Here is an 18,272-nt window from a genome sequence, read left to right as displayed (position 1 = left end):
GAGGAGGCTATATAACCTCAGCATCCCGAGCAGCGACCCACCACATTACTATCCACACAGCAGAACGCACACACACACTAGCAGAGGGGCATGCCCGTGTCATAACTACTATCCTAAACACAGGTATGTATAATATCTCTGTCCTATAATCTGCTTGTATTTAGCATGTGCTGCATACTTATTTAAACCCAGGAAGGTTATTGAGCAGGTGCGCGGTCAGTCAGGCAGAGTCACCATTCTGAAGTGATGGAACTATGTCACCTGTTACAGACTCACGGGAAAGAAAGCAACTAACTTTGATTTACCTGAGCAATTTAATGTTAGAGACATGCTGTTAAAGCCAAAACGCAGAATTTCTGTAAAAGAAAATTAACAATTTGGTAGAAAAATTTAATTTGATCAAGCTCTTTATTGATGTCAAGATTCAATACAGCCTCTGTCTATTTTGTTATGAATTAGCAAACCATTTCTTTTTATCTCGTCTTTGATGAGGCTATAATTTATTTCTGATAAGACATGCTAAGCGGTAGGCTCATGTGTATTATTAATTAAGAACCTAAATGTTCTTCAAATGATGCATGTTTGAGCATGTGTGTAGGCTAGCCTATAGGCTATTAAATAGGGTAGAATCTGTATAGGTTATATAAGCTGTATAGCCTAGAGACCACTGAGCTACATAACGGGATTGAAAAACGTAGGCTAATTGGATGTTACTAACACACAGTTTACATTATATATATATATTTTATGAATTAGGCATATTTGACCTGAGTGGATTGAGTGAATATAGACTGGCTAGTCTACTTGTTTCTGTAAATTAACCGGGTCTGGAGGAGATACTGTTAATCGATGACCCAGATGCTCATAACTCTCTGGCTTCTTTTACCAGATTTGAGAAATGACGAAGTCGTACACGGAGGAGACCATGCTGTCTAATCCCCAAGACTCCGCCGCCTGGCCCGAGGACGGCCACGGCTCACAGGACGAGCACGACCCGGAGAAGAAGCCCGAGGCGGAGGAGGGGCTGGCGGACGACATGGAGGACGAGGACGAGGAAGGGTTCAACCATCTGGACGAGGAGGAGGAGGAGGAAGAAGAAGAAGAAGAAGAAGAGGAGGGCGACGACCAGAAGCCCAAACGACGTGGACCGAAGAAGAAGAAAATGACGAAAGCCAGAATGCAGAGGTTCAAGATGAGACGCATGAAGGCGAACGCGCGCGAGAGGAACCGCATGCACGGTCTGAACGACGCGCTGGAGAGTTTGCGTAAAATCGTGCCGTGCTACTCCAAGACGCAGAAGCTGTCCAAGATCGAGACACTGCGCCTGGCCAAGAACTACATCTGGGCCCTGTCTGAGATCCTGCGGTCGGGGAAGAGTCCGGACCTCATGTCCTTTGTCCAGGCCCTGTGCAAAGGCCTGTCCCAGCCCACCACCAACCTGGTGGCGGGCTGTCTGCAGCTCAACCCGCGCACCTTCCTCCCGGAGCAGACACAGGAGCTCCCCTCTCATATGCAAACCCCCGGCGCGCCCTTCGCCGCGCACCCCTACGCCTACCAGACCCCCGGTCTCCCCAGCCCGCCCTACGGCACGATGGACAGCTCCCACATCTTTCACGTCAAGCCGCACTCCTACGGAAGCGCGCTGGAGCCGTTCTTCGAGACCGCCCTGACAGACTGCACTAGTCCGTCGTTCGACGGACCCTTAAGCCCGCCGCTGAGCGTGAACGGGAACTTTTCCTTCAAGCACGAGCCTTCGTCGGAGTTCGAGAAGAGCTATGCCTTCTCCATGCACTACCAGGGCCACGCGCAGGGCCACGCGCCCCCGGCCCTGTACAGCGGCTCTGCGCAGCGGTGCGAGATCCCCATGGACAACCTCATGTCCTACGACGGACACACGCACCACGAGAGGGTCATGAACGCCCAGCTCAACGCGATATTTCACGATTCATGAATATAGACAATCCCAGTCCATCGTTAAAGACTTATAAACGTCATGTTACCCTGTGTCTCGGACGTGAAAGAGCAGTGATTACCGGCTTGTCTCTGTATGTATTTATTGTAACTGCCTTTAGGACGAGCGGGAGTATAAGGACCTCGCTCACCTTGTGTATTCTATAGCGCTTCTTATTCATGGGACACGGTCTCTTTAGGTGACCCTACTCAGAATGTGTTGATTATCGTGTTACAAAATCACAAGCAATAATTTGGAAACTATGCAATTTTTAACCCAATACTTGGCCAATAAAAACTAATAAAGATTTCTATATTTTTCAACCAGCATTTTGCAACTGATCTATTCATACTGAGTTATTTTGTTGTGATTTTGTAGATATGTATTTCTTTTTTAATATAATGTCCAGTTCCTACTTCCGTTTACGCTATTCATAGGCTATGTTTTGTATCACAGAAGTATCTCGTCTTTATACAACCGTTTATTGATAGTCAAACGATTTCCCAGAAGGCAAGCACAACAAATGTTGCCTTCTGCAATACTGTATAATCAGGTAAAGTTGCACTAGTCTAAGATTATAATATTTTCCCCAACAGATAATGAAAAATGATTCTCATCAACCCTGAATGTTTTAAATCGTTGAATGCGTACATTTAATGGGCCTTCTTGAACGTATCAAGGCACAGAAACATCTCTCCGACCATTCAAAAACGAAAGACATTTCGTTAGGCTATAATTTCATTTTTGTCTTCTGTGTGTTTGCGTGTTGCATGCATGCTCCGAGATTAGCCTATACACACATTCAACAATGGCAGTGTGTGGCTCTTTTCCATTTAAGGAATGCTATATTGAGTTTGTTTTTGGGACAACATAGGGACACGATATTTTGAAGATTTCAAATTTCCTCCAATGTGATTTAAGTGTACATACTGTATTTCCTCTCAGATTAATGTAGGATATGCGTGTAAATCCCAGAAGGCGGTCTGGATTATGTGTAGAATAAAAGTGAATTAGCCTTATTCCGTCTGCATTCTGGATTGACTGACCGTATGCACACTGGCCCATATCAGAGACGAACAGACACAGGGAAGACGTACAGTAGGGCCTACAGATGATAGTCTAGACTGATTGTCTTCCAGTGCAATCCTCTGTCAGTCTACCGCGTAGCTATTACATCCACATTACAACAATATAGCCTAACAAATAGCCTACCAACGATACACGCAAGACAGCTCATATTGATCGAAATTACCAGGGATGAAACTCAGTAGGCTATAAAACGATTCTATCGTATAGACTACTCAAGAAAAAAAGTGCTGGACCTCATGGGAACTCTTTGAAATCTTTCAGGTCATAGAGAACCATTTTCGGTTCCAATCACATTTTAGGGTTGGAGACTTAACTGTTAGAACCTAAAAGGTAACCCCCAAAAGGGTTCTAACTGGAACATTATTCTATCTGGAAGGGTTCTAGGCCTACATAACACTCTTTTTCAGATGGTATGTTTTTTCAAAGCTAAGCTGACTATGTTTTGTACATCCGTTGTGTGTGTTGTGGCTAGAATGGGTTGGTATAGCCTATATAGGCCAAGTTGGCCTCTATTAGGATATGCGGCTTTGAGGTTAGTTAGCTCTACTCAGACTATGGGATTAAGCCTCTGCTTACAAGTACATGCATACAAAACAGCCCAATTGGACTTTGAATGTCTCTTTGTGATACTGAGCCTCGAGTGTGAGTGAAAACCATCTACCACCCTCGTCGTCTCTGGCTCAAGGACAAACCGAGCGTTTAGCCCGCCGCGCCCGGGGTCCCCGCCGTCAGTCAGCGCGAGGGGGGCAGCAGCCAGGCTTCCATCCCTTGCGCGGGGCGCGAGAGGCACAGATGTTCCTTCTGCAGGGGAGGGTTTAATTTATGAAAATGATCTTGTTTATGCATGAGCACTCTCCGCATAACCCAATACTTCCATCATCAGGGACAGCACCGGAGAGCAGCCTGTGCCAATATGGTGGAAAGATTTTCAAGCTCTGTTCCTGGGAAAGATAACAACTATCAGTGTTGTCAAAAATAGGCCTCTAGGCCTACACCTCCACGACAGCGCACACATGGGATAAACCATTGGGAGGATTTCATTGTTACATTTTTCCTGTAGCTACTCAAGAAAGCTCGGCATTCTTGATATCTGCTTGTTCCAACACGGCACACGTGGTTTGTTATGGGAAGTATAGCCTTGTGTCCATGATGTGTCAAACCTACAATTCATTGGTTCAATTAATTCTGCGCAGTTGATTTCAACAAAAATAGGGGGTTCGAATTTAGGTGCGATTAAACATCAACACAGCTACATTGTGGTGCATATGTCTAGAAAGTTTGGGACCAACTTTTTGGGGAAATTTTTATTGGGTTTAAGTTTAGATCTGGGCGGTGTCCTACGGGTGGATTTAGACAAATTTACCTGCAATCATTGAAGCTACTGTGACAGGCAGGCCAGATCCATCCGCCGGGACACCAGGAACTGTCCATGGTGCTGATAGCTACACGAAAACCAGCGTCAGCTGCATCGGTTCGCCTACCTTCTTATTAATACCAACCCCGGACAATTAAAAGGTCATTGCGTGTATCGTTGATATTTGTTAGGCTACATTGTTGTAATGTGGATGTAAATATTCAGTAGATTGACAGAGGATTGCACTGGAAGAAAATTCTGAATCCTGCTATTAGCCATTTGCGTTCGTTATCTCTCTCTCTCTCTCTGCATGACTGAGAAGTCCTGTTGAAACAAACCTCTACCTCTCTGTCTCTTCCTCTCTCTCTCCTTGTTATAGCCTAAAACAAACCGGACATTTTAGTGAAACGACGTGTGAATAGTTTATTCCACACTCCAGACAGTCATATTCTCATCATATCATCACAATGCTTGGCCTATAGAGCCCACACATTTTAAGATGTCTGATATCATGTCAGATGAAAATACTATTATGCTTGGTTACAAATGCCTACATGTTAATGCTCTCTTTTTGTTGATGAATATGTTATTGGTTATGTTGCCAGTTGAGACAACAAATTGTTAAGCAGCCTAGGCCTATTGGATGAGATAAAACTTAGCAACTTGAAGCAGTAAGAATCTCGGTGCAGCTGGGGGGGTGCGCGTGCACGATGGAACGGGCGCGCGCCGTCGGTGGACTTAGAAGTAGGCCGGGTGGAAGTTTCACCGGTGGACAATGCGAGAGCCGCGGGCACGCGCCGAGCAACCAGTAAATAGCCCACGGGGCACCATTGCGGAAATAAGACTTTACCGTTAACGTTTACAGTAGATCAAATAATGTTCGAGTCTCCGAGGAAATCGACCAATGCTTGGTCTGAGAGTCGGGAGGAATTGCACGAAACGCAACCGGTGTCTCCTGTCAGTGCGGGCAATGTCGGTAAGAAGAAAAAGAAGAAGAGGAAGCAGAAACAACAACAGCAACCGGAGAGGCGCTCGGTGTCCCCGCAGTTCTGCTCCGAGGACACTCTCCAGCGCGCGGCGGAACGGACCGAGGAGAAACGCATGGACCCGGACGAGGCGATCGTTAGGGGCATATTTCAAATCGATAAGAAGAGCCACGACGTGGTGCTAACTCCCAGTAGAGTGACGTGGGCGCCCATCGAGCCAGAGACCCCTACAGGTGAGCTAGTGTTGACTGTTTCCATGACAATTACACAGCGCGTTTCCCCAGCCAGTTCAGCGGACCGTGTGAGCTAACACAACCACAAACATGGACTGATATGAGGAAAATAAAACCTGTTTTCCGAGATGTCAAATATTCAAATATTCTACAGAGGGTATTTTAGTCAGGCGCTGCATGCAGTAACATAATATTCAAAACGTGCGTCAGGCCCAGGTCACGTGGTGTAGGCCACCCGCGGGCAGTTTGTAGGCTATCTAAGGTGTGTGTCGGGGACGGGTCTGCAGCATCATGGCCTCGCTGTCAAATAATATAGCCGAAATTATGCCACATGACATGAACGGAGGGAAGATATAGCCTAGGCTACTGAATTTGCTAAGCTCTGGTCCAGCACTCCGAGATAGGTATGGTAGCTGAGCAGCAGTAGACACCCCTCTCTCCTATTTAAAGAGAGAAATAAAGTAGACCTATCTTGCGGAAGGGGTGTGACGCATTTCGTGTTTCAGCTGATGTTCACTATCAAGTGTTTGCGTCAGTGTGTTTTAAGACAAAGTCAAAGAGGGAAACATAGTACAGAGAGGGAGAGTGTGTGTGTATACTGTGTGTGTGTGTGTGTGTGCGTGTGTGTGTGTGTGTGTGTGCGTGTGTGTATGTGAGTGTGTGTGTGTGTGTGTGTGTGTGTGTGTGGTTGCCAGAACCTGCTGAGGGACAGCTGGAGAGGTAACAGAAGCAGAGTGCTGGTGGAGACCACCTAAAGCAGGGCATCTGGCCATCCGGTGGCCACTCTGCTAGCTCCCCATGTAAATGATACTCAGAGCAGCCATCTGCACCTCCGACCGGACCCATACATAATCTGACATGATAGGGCCATCACACCTCCGACCGGACCATACATAATCTGACATGATAGGGCCATCACACCTCCGACCGGACCATACATAATCTGACATGATAGGGCCATCACACCTCCGACCGGACCATACATAATCTGACATGATAGGGCCATCACACCTCCGACCGGACCCATACATAATCTGACATGATAGGGCCATCACACCTCCGACCGGACCATACATAATCTGACATGATAGGGCCATCACACCTCCGACCGGACCATACATAATCTGACATGATAGGGCCATCACACCTCCGACCGGACGATACATAATCTGACATGATAGGGCCATTGCTGGGTGGTCTTCCATCACTCTGTACAATCTAACACATGCTAGAATCTCATCATCCTTGATATTGATTATGTTATTTTTTTTTGTTTTTTTTTATCATAAAATATGTGGCAAACATGAATCATAACATGACATTTTTAAGAAAATTAAAATCACATCACATTACTGTGCTGAAGATGACGGCGTTCCTAAACCTGGGGTGATAACGCGATAACTTGTTTACTGTTAGTCATGTCTCTCTTATGAAGTATTTAGCCCGTGTTTAGTGCTCTGTAGGCTATATATTCTTAGCCAATAGACAAACATTTTCAAGGAGCTTACTCGATCGTCTTGTTGAGAGAGGTCAGGGAACAATTTTTACAGCTCACTTTTCTGGCCCCCAGGTGAAACTGTTTTTTTTGCCTCCCTCTAGAATATGTAGGGGTGCGATGCCCCCCCCCCCAACCCCATTACTCTCTGTAAAGCGCATTGTGTTGCCTCTGTGTATGAAATGCGCTATACAAATACATTTTATTTGAATAGATTTGACAGCTTGTGGTGATTCTGTAAGCAGTATCATGGCTGTTGACGTTAGGAGTCGTCTGGAGAGAGACGTTTACAACCTTCTCCTGCTGCACTACAGCTGACCTAACAGGTCTTCATCTAGTCTAGTTATCAGGCTAGTGTTAGGTAATAGTTATAGGTAGGCCTGTAACATAATCTATAGGGAATGATGCTCTTAATTTGTGTGCTAACTTTATTATGATATGTTATAGTTGATTTGACTGGTCAGTTATGTTTATGTCATAAATAGATTACAAACTGTTGACCATGAGATCAGATGAGCTCCATCAACATTAGCCAAATACCAATGGACACATAGGAACCTTATTGGGAACCTAGTACCAGACAGCCAGACAGACATCTTGCAATGTTGTTGGTGTCATTGTTGTTGTTTGGAGTGGTGGCAGCTATAAGATGGAGCAGCTTTAGATGCATGCTTCTTTATCAGTGATCCAAGCTAATAGTATTACGCCAGTACACATAACATACTGTACACACACACACACACACACAGACACACACACACACGCACATACACACTTTCTCTCATTACCCAGAAAGCATGCGTCTAATAACCCCCTATGGTATTCACCAAATGCTCACACAAAACAGCCAGAAACCCTCCTCCTGGGCTGATTGGCTGGGCTGCTCGCTGTGCTGCCATTGGCTGGGCTCAGTGTGTGTGTGTGTTTGTGTGTGTGTGTGTGTATTAGTCTGCCTGGGGATAACAGATCTGTTATGATCCTGTGAAATATGACCTGTCCTTTTCACACACTCAAATCGTACTGTACTCTCAGACAGCTGATCTTTTATCATCTGAAATCAATAACTTTCACTTGTATTATATAATATTCAATCACTTGTACTATTATATATAGAGGCTGTGTGTTTCAAGCCTGATGATAAATGCATAAAAAATAATTTAATTTCCTGTGTCCAGAAAACCTCCAGCAACACGCACACACGCACGCACACACACACACACACACACACACACACACACACACACACACACACACACACACACACACACACACACACACACAGAGTGAGGTTGCATGTGTGATATTGGCCTGAAGGGCTCTGGCTTAATCTACTGACCTGTGTATGTGTATGTGTATGTGTGTGTGTGTGTGTGTGTATGTGTGTGTGTACATTGCAAATATGACACATGGAAATCTTGAAGATTCTTACATTTGCCATCAGTAAGTCCAGTATAACCAGCCTTGGTATTGAGAGCACTAGAGAGTCGCTGGTGATGACCTAGATCATATTTAGTGGTCAGAGAGAGAGAAAAACAGGGAAGGATTGTGGTTTCCTGGCCAGTTAACCAGTGGCCTGTCCGATGTGGTTTTGAAGTTTAAAGATAGATCCGTGATGTTATCCCCGGGACGGAGGAGAGAGGGACAGTCAGGCACGGCGCTGGCCAGGACACGAACAAGCCAGCTCTGATAAGAAACACCCAGAGCTGACTGCATGGGTTTCATATCATAACCCCAGTCTGTCACAGATCAGGTGACCCAGTGCGGATGCTAGGGCTGGTTGTACTGAACTGGTCTCAGGCTCTGTCCTCCCCCACGTACCTCGGCGTGAGGCTCAACAGAACACTGTCATTTAAACAACACCTGGACAGTGCCAAGGCAAAGACCACCGCCCGTGCTACGCTGATACTCCACCTAGCCGGTAACACATGGGTAGCCACCACGAACAGGCTGAGGCCTTCACTGAGGTTTTCACTGAGGCCTTCACTGAGGCCTTCACTGAGGCCTTCACTGAGGTTTTCACTGAGGCCTTCACTGAGGTTTTCACTGAGGTTTTCACTGCCGCCGAGTACTGTGCACCAGTCTGGTGCCGCAGTCCCCACGTGAAGAAGCTGGACAACGACGCCATACGGACTGTCTCTGGATGCCTACGAGCCACCCCAACTCACCAACTGCCTGTCCTAGCTGGTATCGCCCCAGCTGAGGTCAGACGAGAAGGAGCCATGTTGGACCTTACTCGGAAGGCACAGGCTAATGAGTCCCACCTCCTGCACAAGACCGTCACAGAGATACCACAGCGCAAGCGCCTCAAGTCCCGGCTCCCCTTTGCCACACATGCCCAGGAATTGCTCCACACAACACCAGCTGACACCAGTAAGGCTTCCTGGGTCAAGGTGAGATGGAGGGAACAGTGGAAGGCAGCAGAACCATCTAGGCTTCACCACTTCATCGAAGACCCCACAGACGTCCCTGGCCAGCACCTGCCGCGGAAGCAGTGGACAACCCTCAATCGTCTGAGGACAGGCGTTGGGCGCTTCGGCGAAGCAATGCAGAGGTGAGGCCTCGCGGGCAGTGCCCATTGTTAATGTGGAGACCCCCTACAGACTGTGGAACACATCATGACCAGCTGCCCCAAAAACCGGCCACCGAATGGCGATCTAGTTCTAATTAACCTGGACGATGAAACACTGGACTGGCTTGCTGCAACAGAGTTGAAGGTCTAAACGACATACACAAGAAGAAGAAGCAGATGGCACACTCTGAAAACAGGGTACCAAAAGTGTTGTTTTGTTGTCCTTGTTGGACATATTGCTAGCTAGAACCTTAAGGGGCTCAAATAGTTTTTTGAGGGTTCTCATGCAACCAAAGAACCCTTCTGGTATGAGGCAGCTTAGTGCTACCTAGAAGATAATGTAGTGTAATGATCTATACAGCACAGGCAGGGTTCATAGACTGTGTGAATACACTGTATTAGTAGTGGCACACACACTGTTAGTCTAATTATACAACAGGATCACACACACATACACGCACACACTCACTCACACACACACACGCACACACACACACACACCCACACACACAGAGTCTAATTACACAACAGGAACAAACACACAGAGTTGTCTCCACCAATGGTGGAAGCTGTGAGCTCAGACTTCACACTGAGAACCACATGCTTGTGTTCACCATGGGTCTGGAGAGGGCCGGCCTGGGCGAGGGGGAGGGGGGGGGGGCAGGGAAGGCTGGGGAGGGGCTGGATTGGGTTCAACTCCCCCAGGGTGAGATCATCTGGGACAGGACTGGACCTCCAACTCCACACACACACACACACACACACACACACACACACACACACACACACACACACACACACACACACACACACACACACACACACACACAGAGAAGAGAGGACCAAGAGATACAACAATATACAGATATGAGTGAGGACATCATCATGTTATTATTTCTAGTGCTCTTTTGAGAGCTTAGTCTGCAGAGGCCTCATGTACTGTATGTTAGAGGGGAGGTTGTGTGAGGTTGTGTTGGTGTTGTGTTTGGTCCATGTGTGTAATAGGTGAGGTTGTGTGGTTTTGTGTTTGGTGTAAGGTTGTGTGAGGTTGTGTTGGTGTTGTGCTTGGTGTGAGGTTGTGTTGGTGTTGTGTTTGGTGTGAGGTTGTGTTAGTGTTGTGTTTGGTGTGAGGTTGTGTCGGTGTTGTGTTTGGTGTGAGGTTGTGTGGTGTTGTGTTTGGTGTGAGGTTGTGTTGGTGTTGTGTTTGGTGTGAGGTTGTGTGGTGTTGTCTTTGGTGTGAGGTTGTGTGAGGTTGTGTTGGTGTTGTGTTTGGTGTAAGGTTGTGTGAGGTTGTGTTGGTATTGTGTTTGGTGTGAGGTTGTGTTGGTGTTGTGTTTGGTGTGAGGTTGTGTGGTGTTGTCTTTGGTGTGAGGTTGTGTGAGGTTGTGTTGGTGTTGTGTTTGGTGTAAGGTTGTGTGAGGTTGTGTTGGTATTGTGTTTGGTGTGAGGTTGTGTTGGTGTTGTGTTTGGTGTGAGGTTGTGTGAGATTGTTTTGGTGTTGTGTTTGGTGTGAGGTTGTGTGGGGTTGTGTTAGTGTTGTGTTTGGTGTGAGGTTGTGTTGGTGTTGTGTTTGGTGTGAGGTTATGTGGTGTTGTGTTTGGTGTGAGGTTGTGTTGGTGCTGTGTTTGGTTTGAGGTTGTGTGGTGTTGTCTTTGGTGTGAGGTTGTGTGAGATTGTGTTGGTGTTGTGTTTGGTGTGAGGTTGTGTTGGTGTTGTGTTTGGTGTGAGGTATTGTGAGATTGTGTTGGTGTTGTGTTTGGTGTGAGGTTGTGTGGTGTTGTGTTTGGTGTGAGGTTGTGTGAGGTTGTGTTGGTGTTGTGTTTGGTGTGAGGTTGTGTGGTGTTGTGTTTGGTGTGAGGTTGTGTTGGTGTTGTGTTTGGTGTGAGGTTGTGTGAGGTTGTGTTGGTGTTGTGTTTGCTGTGAGGTTGTGTTGGTGTGTTTGGTGTGAGGTTGTGTGAGGTTGTGTTTGGTGTGAGGTTGTGTTGGTTAAGTGTTTGGTCTGAGGTTGTGTTGGTGTTGTGTTTGGTGTGAGGTTGTGTGAGGTTGTGTTTGGTGTGAGATTGTGTTGGTTTAGTGTTTGATGTGAGGTTGTGTTGATGTTGTGTTTGGTGTGAGGTTGTGTTTGGTGTTGTGGTTTGGTCCATCTGGTGAGGCCGGCCTCCTGTGCTTCCCTGAGCAGGAGAACTGCTGGGAGGAAGCTTGTCTCCATCTGGACTCAGACAGGTCTCCAGGAGGGGTGTGTGTGTGTGCGTGTGTGCGCGTGCGCGCGTGTGTGGAGGTGTGAAGTTGTCCTGTCAGGCGTGATCACACACATGCCCACATACAGAGTCAATCTAATGTGACCGACTGACCGTATCAGAGAGCACCAAGATCATCTCTCGTACTAGAAAACCAGTCTATTACTGAGTACGATAAGTGATGACAATAGAGTTGAATCTACTGGTGGGTCTGTTCTCCTGGGACTGACAGATCTTTAGCCACAGAGACCAGCGAGAGATCAGATGTTCTCTCACCCATTGAGTGTCAGCAGACCTTTCCTATTGATCTACCCCTACAACCGTGACATTTGACCCAGATCTAGTTGGCCTCTACTACAGCCGTGACCTTTGACCCAGTCAGCCTATATTACAGCCATGACCCGGTCTATGCAGACCTGACCAGCCTCTACATGACCCTGTCTATAAAGACCTGACCAGCCTCTACATGACCCTGTCTATAAAGACCTGACCAGCCTCTACATGACCCTGTCTATAAAGACCTGACCAGCCTCTACATGACCCTGTCTATGCAGACCTGACCAGCCTCTACATGACCCTGTCTATAAAGACCTGACCAGCCTCTACATGACCCTGTCTATAAAGACCTGACCAGCCTCTACAGCCATGACCCTGTCTATAAAGACCTGACCAGCCTCTACAGCCATGACGATGACCTTGGATACAGACCTGACCAACCTCTGATACAGTGCTGGTGGAGAGGAGGTGGTCATGAGTTTGAAAGGATGCAGCGTTAGGAAAGGAGAGTGTTATCCCCCTTAGGTCCAATCCCAATTCCCTTCCCTTGGCCCTACCCCTAGTTTTGGAGTGCACTCGACTGGGTAGTGGCTTCAGAATTATTATTATTATTATTACTATTATTATTATGATTATGATCATGATTATTATCATTATTGTTATTATTATGATTATCCTTATTTACAATCATAATAATATTAATAATAATAATTATTATTATTTACTTTATTTATAATTTAGTGTATTTGTACAGCCCCTTTAATACAAATAAATGCAGCTCAAAGTGCTTTACAACAGAGAGTGTATGCATGGAGTGCTTTACATAAAAATAGACATGAAATAGACAAAAAACAGGAAAATAAGATGGAAGATGAAACATTTGAGCCAGTAAGCACTGTAGCCTTGAGAACCAATGGTTCTCGAGCCTATTGGCCCATAGGACAGGAGCCTATCTCTTGATTCCTTAGCGTGAGGTAGCTTGATGTACAAGTGCACCCCCTGGACATGACGCTAGTATGTCTCAGAGACTTACCCCCAATTCAACCCTTGATGCTGAGTGCCAAGCAGGGAGTCTTTTGGTATGACATAGGCCGGGGATCGAACCCCCAACCCCCCAATCTCAGGGCTTAACCACAAGGCCATTGAGCTGGTAGCCACAAGGGGCAGTGGTTGAAATCTTTACCTATAGAAATGGGACACCACTCGCGACATCATCAGAAGCTTCTTCTTGGTAAATTGCTCCTCATTTTCTGCTCTGAGTTGTATTAGTTGCCTGATTTGCTGTGGAGTCCCTGGGATGTTATAGCATGATTATAACATTATTGTATTAAAGCCTGTTGTTTGCTACCATTATCAACTATTATAGTGACAGATCTGACCCAATTTCAGGACAGATTAATCTATTTAGCAGCCAGGAAGCATGTTTACACATCGACAATTAACATTAGTCCTGCCCATAGAAATGCACTGCTATCAGATGAGTGGGGAAGTGCAGCAAAAATAGCTGCTGGATTATTTTTCAGACTTCATACGCAGGACATGGAAACAACTGTAGGCCTGCTGTCACTCACTAATCGACGTTTACACAAAGTCCTATTGATTAGATTAGCTTGGATTCAACATTGCCCAGTTAAGTAGCCTACAAGTACTTGGACGACAAAATGCAGTTAGACCGACATGCAGTTGACATCATGAATAGTGATTTTTCTGAAATGCCATAACGATCCAATGACATATAACTTTGCCTCTACATTAAACTAAGGACAATTTATCCGCTAGGATATTGGGCACACAGACAGACAGGCAGGCACACATAAAGGCAGGCAGGCAGGCAGGCAGACAGACAGGCACACAGACAGACAGACAGACAGACAGACAGACAGACAGACAGACAGACAGACAGACAGACAGACAGACAGAGAGAGAGACAGACAGACAGACAGACAGACAGACAGACAGACAGATGGGCAAGCATGCAGACAGGTTTTACAGGGCACAACCAAAGCATCCTTAATGGTTCTAGGTAGCACCTTTTTTTTGTTGTTCTGACAGCGTTCTGAGGAGCTGAACTGAGCAGATGGTGGCGGGGGGTGGGGTTAGGGTTGGGGGGGGGGGGGTGGCTTGCAGTAATGTGAGCTGGTGCTAAGGTACTGAGGCTCTGAAGGAGGTGCTGGGCTCAGCTAATTAAGTCTGGGCCCCACAGTGGAGGGGGGGGGGGGGTCGGACTGTGGGAACAGATAGGGTGGGTTAATGGGTTGTCGGAGGGGGGCGGGGCTTTCTGATCGTCTTCAGTAAGAATACATAAAACCACAGCAACCACAAACAACAAGCTTGTATGTGTATATCTAATCCTATCTGTGTAGTGAAATTGCTGCGATGACAACAATTAATTTTGAATTTAATTGTATGATTACCTGTTTGTGTGTGTGTGTGTGTGTATGTGCGTGCGTGTGTGTGTGTGTGCGTGCGTGTGTTGTCTGTCCCCAGCTCAGCCGGGCAGCGTGCCCAGAGAGGGGGGCGTGGCGCTCAGGGAGGTCTTCGCTGTGAAGGTGAAGCGTCGGCGTTCGGCGGGCCAGCAGACGGGCGGCACCCTGCTGGGCATCACGCTGTTCTGCTGCCACCGGAAGGGCCTTAAGCTGAGGGACCACCCCGTCCACCTCAACAACATGAGCGTGGACCACTGTGAGATCTGGTTCCGGCACCTGAAGGAGCTCCTCTCTGGTATGTAGAGAGAGCGTTTCATGGAATGTTCAACAACACCACTTTGGTCCATCTCAACAACCGGTTTGCCGACGATATCACCGTCAAGTTAAGCTAATGTTAGCGGCGCTTGCTAGCTAACTAGCTAACGTTAAAAATGACAAGCAGCTATGTCTTGAGCTACCCAAAGACGGAACAGTCGAGATAAGTAAATGTTATCGTCGACTGTTCTGTCTTTGGGTAGCTCAAGTCATAGCTGCTTATCATCCCACTACTGAACAGCAAGGTCCCGTAGTCAATTTGGACATTTTGAAGAAGTTTTCGACTTGCTAGCATTTGACTAAGCAGATTGTTGCTGTTTACTTGCCGCTGAGGCACTGGAAGTTTAACTTGGACCAAGTTGTTGCTCTAGTGATCAATTCCATTGAAAGGGTCTATAGATAATATTCTGACTGTACTATAAAACTATAGATGAAGTTGAGAACCACTCCGAGGTCTACAGGAACACCGTTCACGCCGAGTTACTGAACCCAGTAACTGAACACTGTGACCTGATGTAGATGTAACAGGGTGGGGCCTGGTGACCCTACAGAGAGGAGGTTTATGGCTGTGTGTGTGTGTGTGTGTGTGTGTGTGTGTGTGTGTGTGTGTGTGTGTGTGTGTGTGTGTGTGTGTGCATGTGTGTGTCTGCACTCTGACTAATATTGACACACAAACTCATCAGTCTGGTGATGGTGGGCAGCTGTTTGCAGAGATGTTGTAAAGGAACTGTAAAAGAGCTATGAAACATTTATGATGCCAACATCAGACCAAAATTAGAGCATTCAAATATTTGGTCTCTCGAGTTTCTAGATAGCAGTGCATTTTAAATCAGAGTCATGATATCTCAGGGGAGGAGAGGAGGGGGGAGTAGGAGAAGAGGAATCAAATCAAATCAAACTTTATTTGTAAAGCGTATTTCATGCATAGAGGCAACACAATGCCGTTTACAGAGAGCAATGGGGGGGACATACATAGTAGATCCCACCCCTTAATTTTCCAGAGGGAAGAAAAAAAACAGCTCACCCAGGAGCTGTAAAAATTCTTCCCTGACCTCTCTCAACGAGATGGTCGAGCAAGCTCCCGGCAAATGTTTAAGTCTATATTGGCTTGGGACATTTACAAAGCACTAAACATCGGCTAAATACTTCATAAAAGAGACATGACTAGAAGAGATGTTACCTACATGGTACAGTAGGCCATTATATGTTAGCCATCCCTGTAGTCCATAATAGGATATGCAAGTGTATCACATAGACAGGCTCCTAGAGAATATAGAGTAAAGTAGGTAAAGCTGATAAGCTGAAGTGGGGAAACAAAAAGCAGAGAGCCAAGAAAAAGGGGAGGATGTGTGTGATGTGACGATAAGGACAGCTGGCCACACATAGTGGCATGTAGCTGGACACGGGGACGGCAGGGGGCCTCTCCGGGAGCCATGGGGGCCTTAGGAGGACCTTGACCGGGAAAAGGGGGGGACTTTCCGGGACCTGGGTATAGTACAAGAGGGGGAGACGGGAGACGCTAAGAAGGAGAGAGGAAGACAGGGTTAGTAGCTGCACTGGACCTCTACAGCAAACACAGGGGTTTCTACCGGACCCAGGGGACTCTGCAGGTGACAGAGGGACATTCACTCAACCTGGTTAGAAATTAGGAGGGAGAGGTGCTAGGGAGAGAGGAGGAAGGATGAAAGGGAGGTGGGAGGGGTAGGAGGAGGAGAGATTGCGGAGGAGGGGGGTTGATGGTTGGGGGCGTTCGGTAGGTCCAGCAGACCAGACCACGGGTCTAAAGAGCTCTAGCAGGCAGGCTACTGGGGGGGAGGGAGGCTCCCTGTGGTCTGTATGCCTCTGGACTGGGTTGCACCAGTTTGTCTTATCTTGTGACTAAACCCAAGCATTTAGTCACGCCTAAACACTGACTAAACTCTTAGGGGCGAATTCACTAAAGGATTGCGCAGCTTTTCCTGACGCAAAGCCTGTGCAAATAAGTCAAAAATTATGTTTGCTATTCACAAAGCCCTCGCAAAGGGTGAAATACGGTGTTAACTGCGTTGCGTTCGTCATTGCGTTTCTCTGCGCCGGTGTTATTAGCTCATATTTAAATTAGGTAATATGGGCGGAGAATGTTCCCCTTTCTATGCAAATGAACATTATTGCAAAACCCGCCCAATTCACAAAGATCGGCGCAAATTGCCTCACGCAGTTAAAGTGAAATTAATTGCGTTTTCAGAGACGTGGTGGTATTTAAGCGCAAGGGGTGTCATGGCCAGCCTTTCCGCTGATCATGGCAGCAGTGATTGTTGCGAGGCGAATTCGGCATCGCAATGCCAGGCATGTTGTTCGTGAGAGAATATTTAGAAGAAGGTCACTTTTTGATTTAACACTAGAACCACCGCGGTAGCTGTTTGGACACCAGAGCGCGCAGCTCTTCAGCCAACTGGAGGATGAAGTCGCGTCTGGGGAGGCTCAGTTGACTATGCGTCTCTCCACCCGTCCCCAGCGAGTCCTAGCTCCCCCAATGAATAATACTTATTTATAATAGCCTACATAGCATGAAACTGTGCGTATAATAGTCTATACGCGAAACTGCGCATTCCCTATAGCTGTTCATTGAACGGCTGGGGGCCGATATAGGTATAAATAAATAAAAACATAGCCTACACAATATTTTTTTTATTTGAATGGTCTTGAAAATATTTTGCTTTGTATCATAGGTGACGGCAGGTATCATCTTCAGCCATGGATGATGACTCCCGTGCGTAATCCTTCCAACGTTGGAGAGGCGGCGTACAACTGGGCTCACATCAGGACGCGCGGTGTGATTGAGTGCACATTTGGAATCCTGAAAGGCCGTTTAGATGCCTAGATCGTACCGGTGGGGCAATGTTCTACACTCCCCCAAAAGTATGCCAGATCATCGTGCTGCAACGTGCATAACATAAAATGACAATTTTTCCTTTGTTCGTCTTTTCAAATTATTCCACCTCCGTTTGCAGTCTTCCGCGTTTACACACACAAATGGCACTGACTGATTGGGAAATTAAACCGCAAATATGATTTTTTGCTGCAGTCGTGATATTATTTGCGGAAAGCTGTGAGACATGTTTTTGAACCTCGTCCGTGAGGCCTTCAAGTTCGCTGTCTGAGAATCGTATCTTTCTTTTTCTGTCTGCCATCGTCCAATGATATGCTTTCGAGTTGTATGCGCTGTATGCGCAGTATTTATAGTAATTTCCTATATCAGCAGCAAATTGCACTCAGCCGCAAACACCGAATGGGCGTGTTTGCGCTGGGATATTATTAGCGCAATGTCTTTAGTGAATAGGTTTTTAAAACGGAGCACATAG

At 46.7% G+C, this 18,272-nt stretch overlaps 2 protein-coding genes across 2 annotated transcripts in view; both read left to right on the top strand.

Moving 5' to 3' along the window:
- Nucleotides 1-898: 898 nt before the first annotated feature.
- Nucleotides 899-1,951, top strand: neurod1 (neuronal differentiation 1; the record flags this gene model as incomplete). Its single annotated transcript, XM_084443627.1, has 1 exon — nucleotides 899-1,951. One exon carries the CDS (start codon nucleotides 899-901, stop codon nucleotides 1,949-1,951), a length of 1,053 nt encoding a protein of 350 aa, XP_084299753.1.
- Nucleotides 1,952-5,270: 3,319 nt separating this feature from the next.
- cerkl (CERK like autophagy regulator) overlaps nucleotides 5,271-18,272 on the top strand; it is a gene marked incomplete at both ends in the record, with an annotated part of 40,683 nt that continues 27,681 nt past the window's right edge. The window contains 2 exons of the mRNA XM_084442882.1: nucleotides 5,271-5,613; nucleotides 14,678-14,911. Of these exons, the coding sequence (XP_084299008.1) occupies nucleotides 5,271-5,613; nucleotides 14,678-14,911 (577 nt within the window). The remainder of the gene's footprint in view (nucleotides 5,614-14,677; nucleotides 14,912-18,272) is intronic.

This window comes from Borostomias antarcticus (assembly GCF_949987555.1).
Source record: "Borostomias antarcticus genome assembly, chromosome: 9".
Lineage (NCBI taxonomy): Eukaryota > Metazoa > Chordata > Actinopteri > Stomiiformes > Stomiidae > Borostomias > Borostomias antarcticus.
Note: the sequence above shows the minus strand (reverse complement) of the source record. Positions and strands in the feature narration are given on the sequence as shown.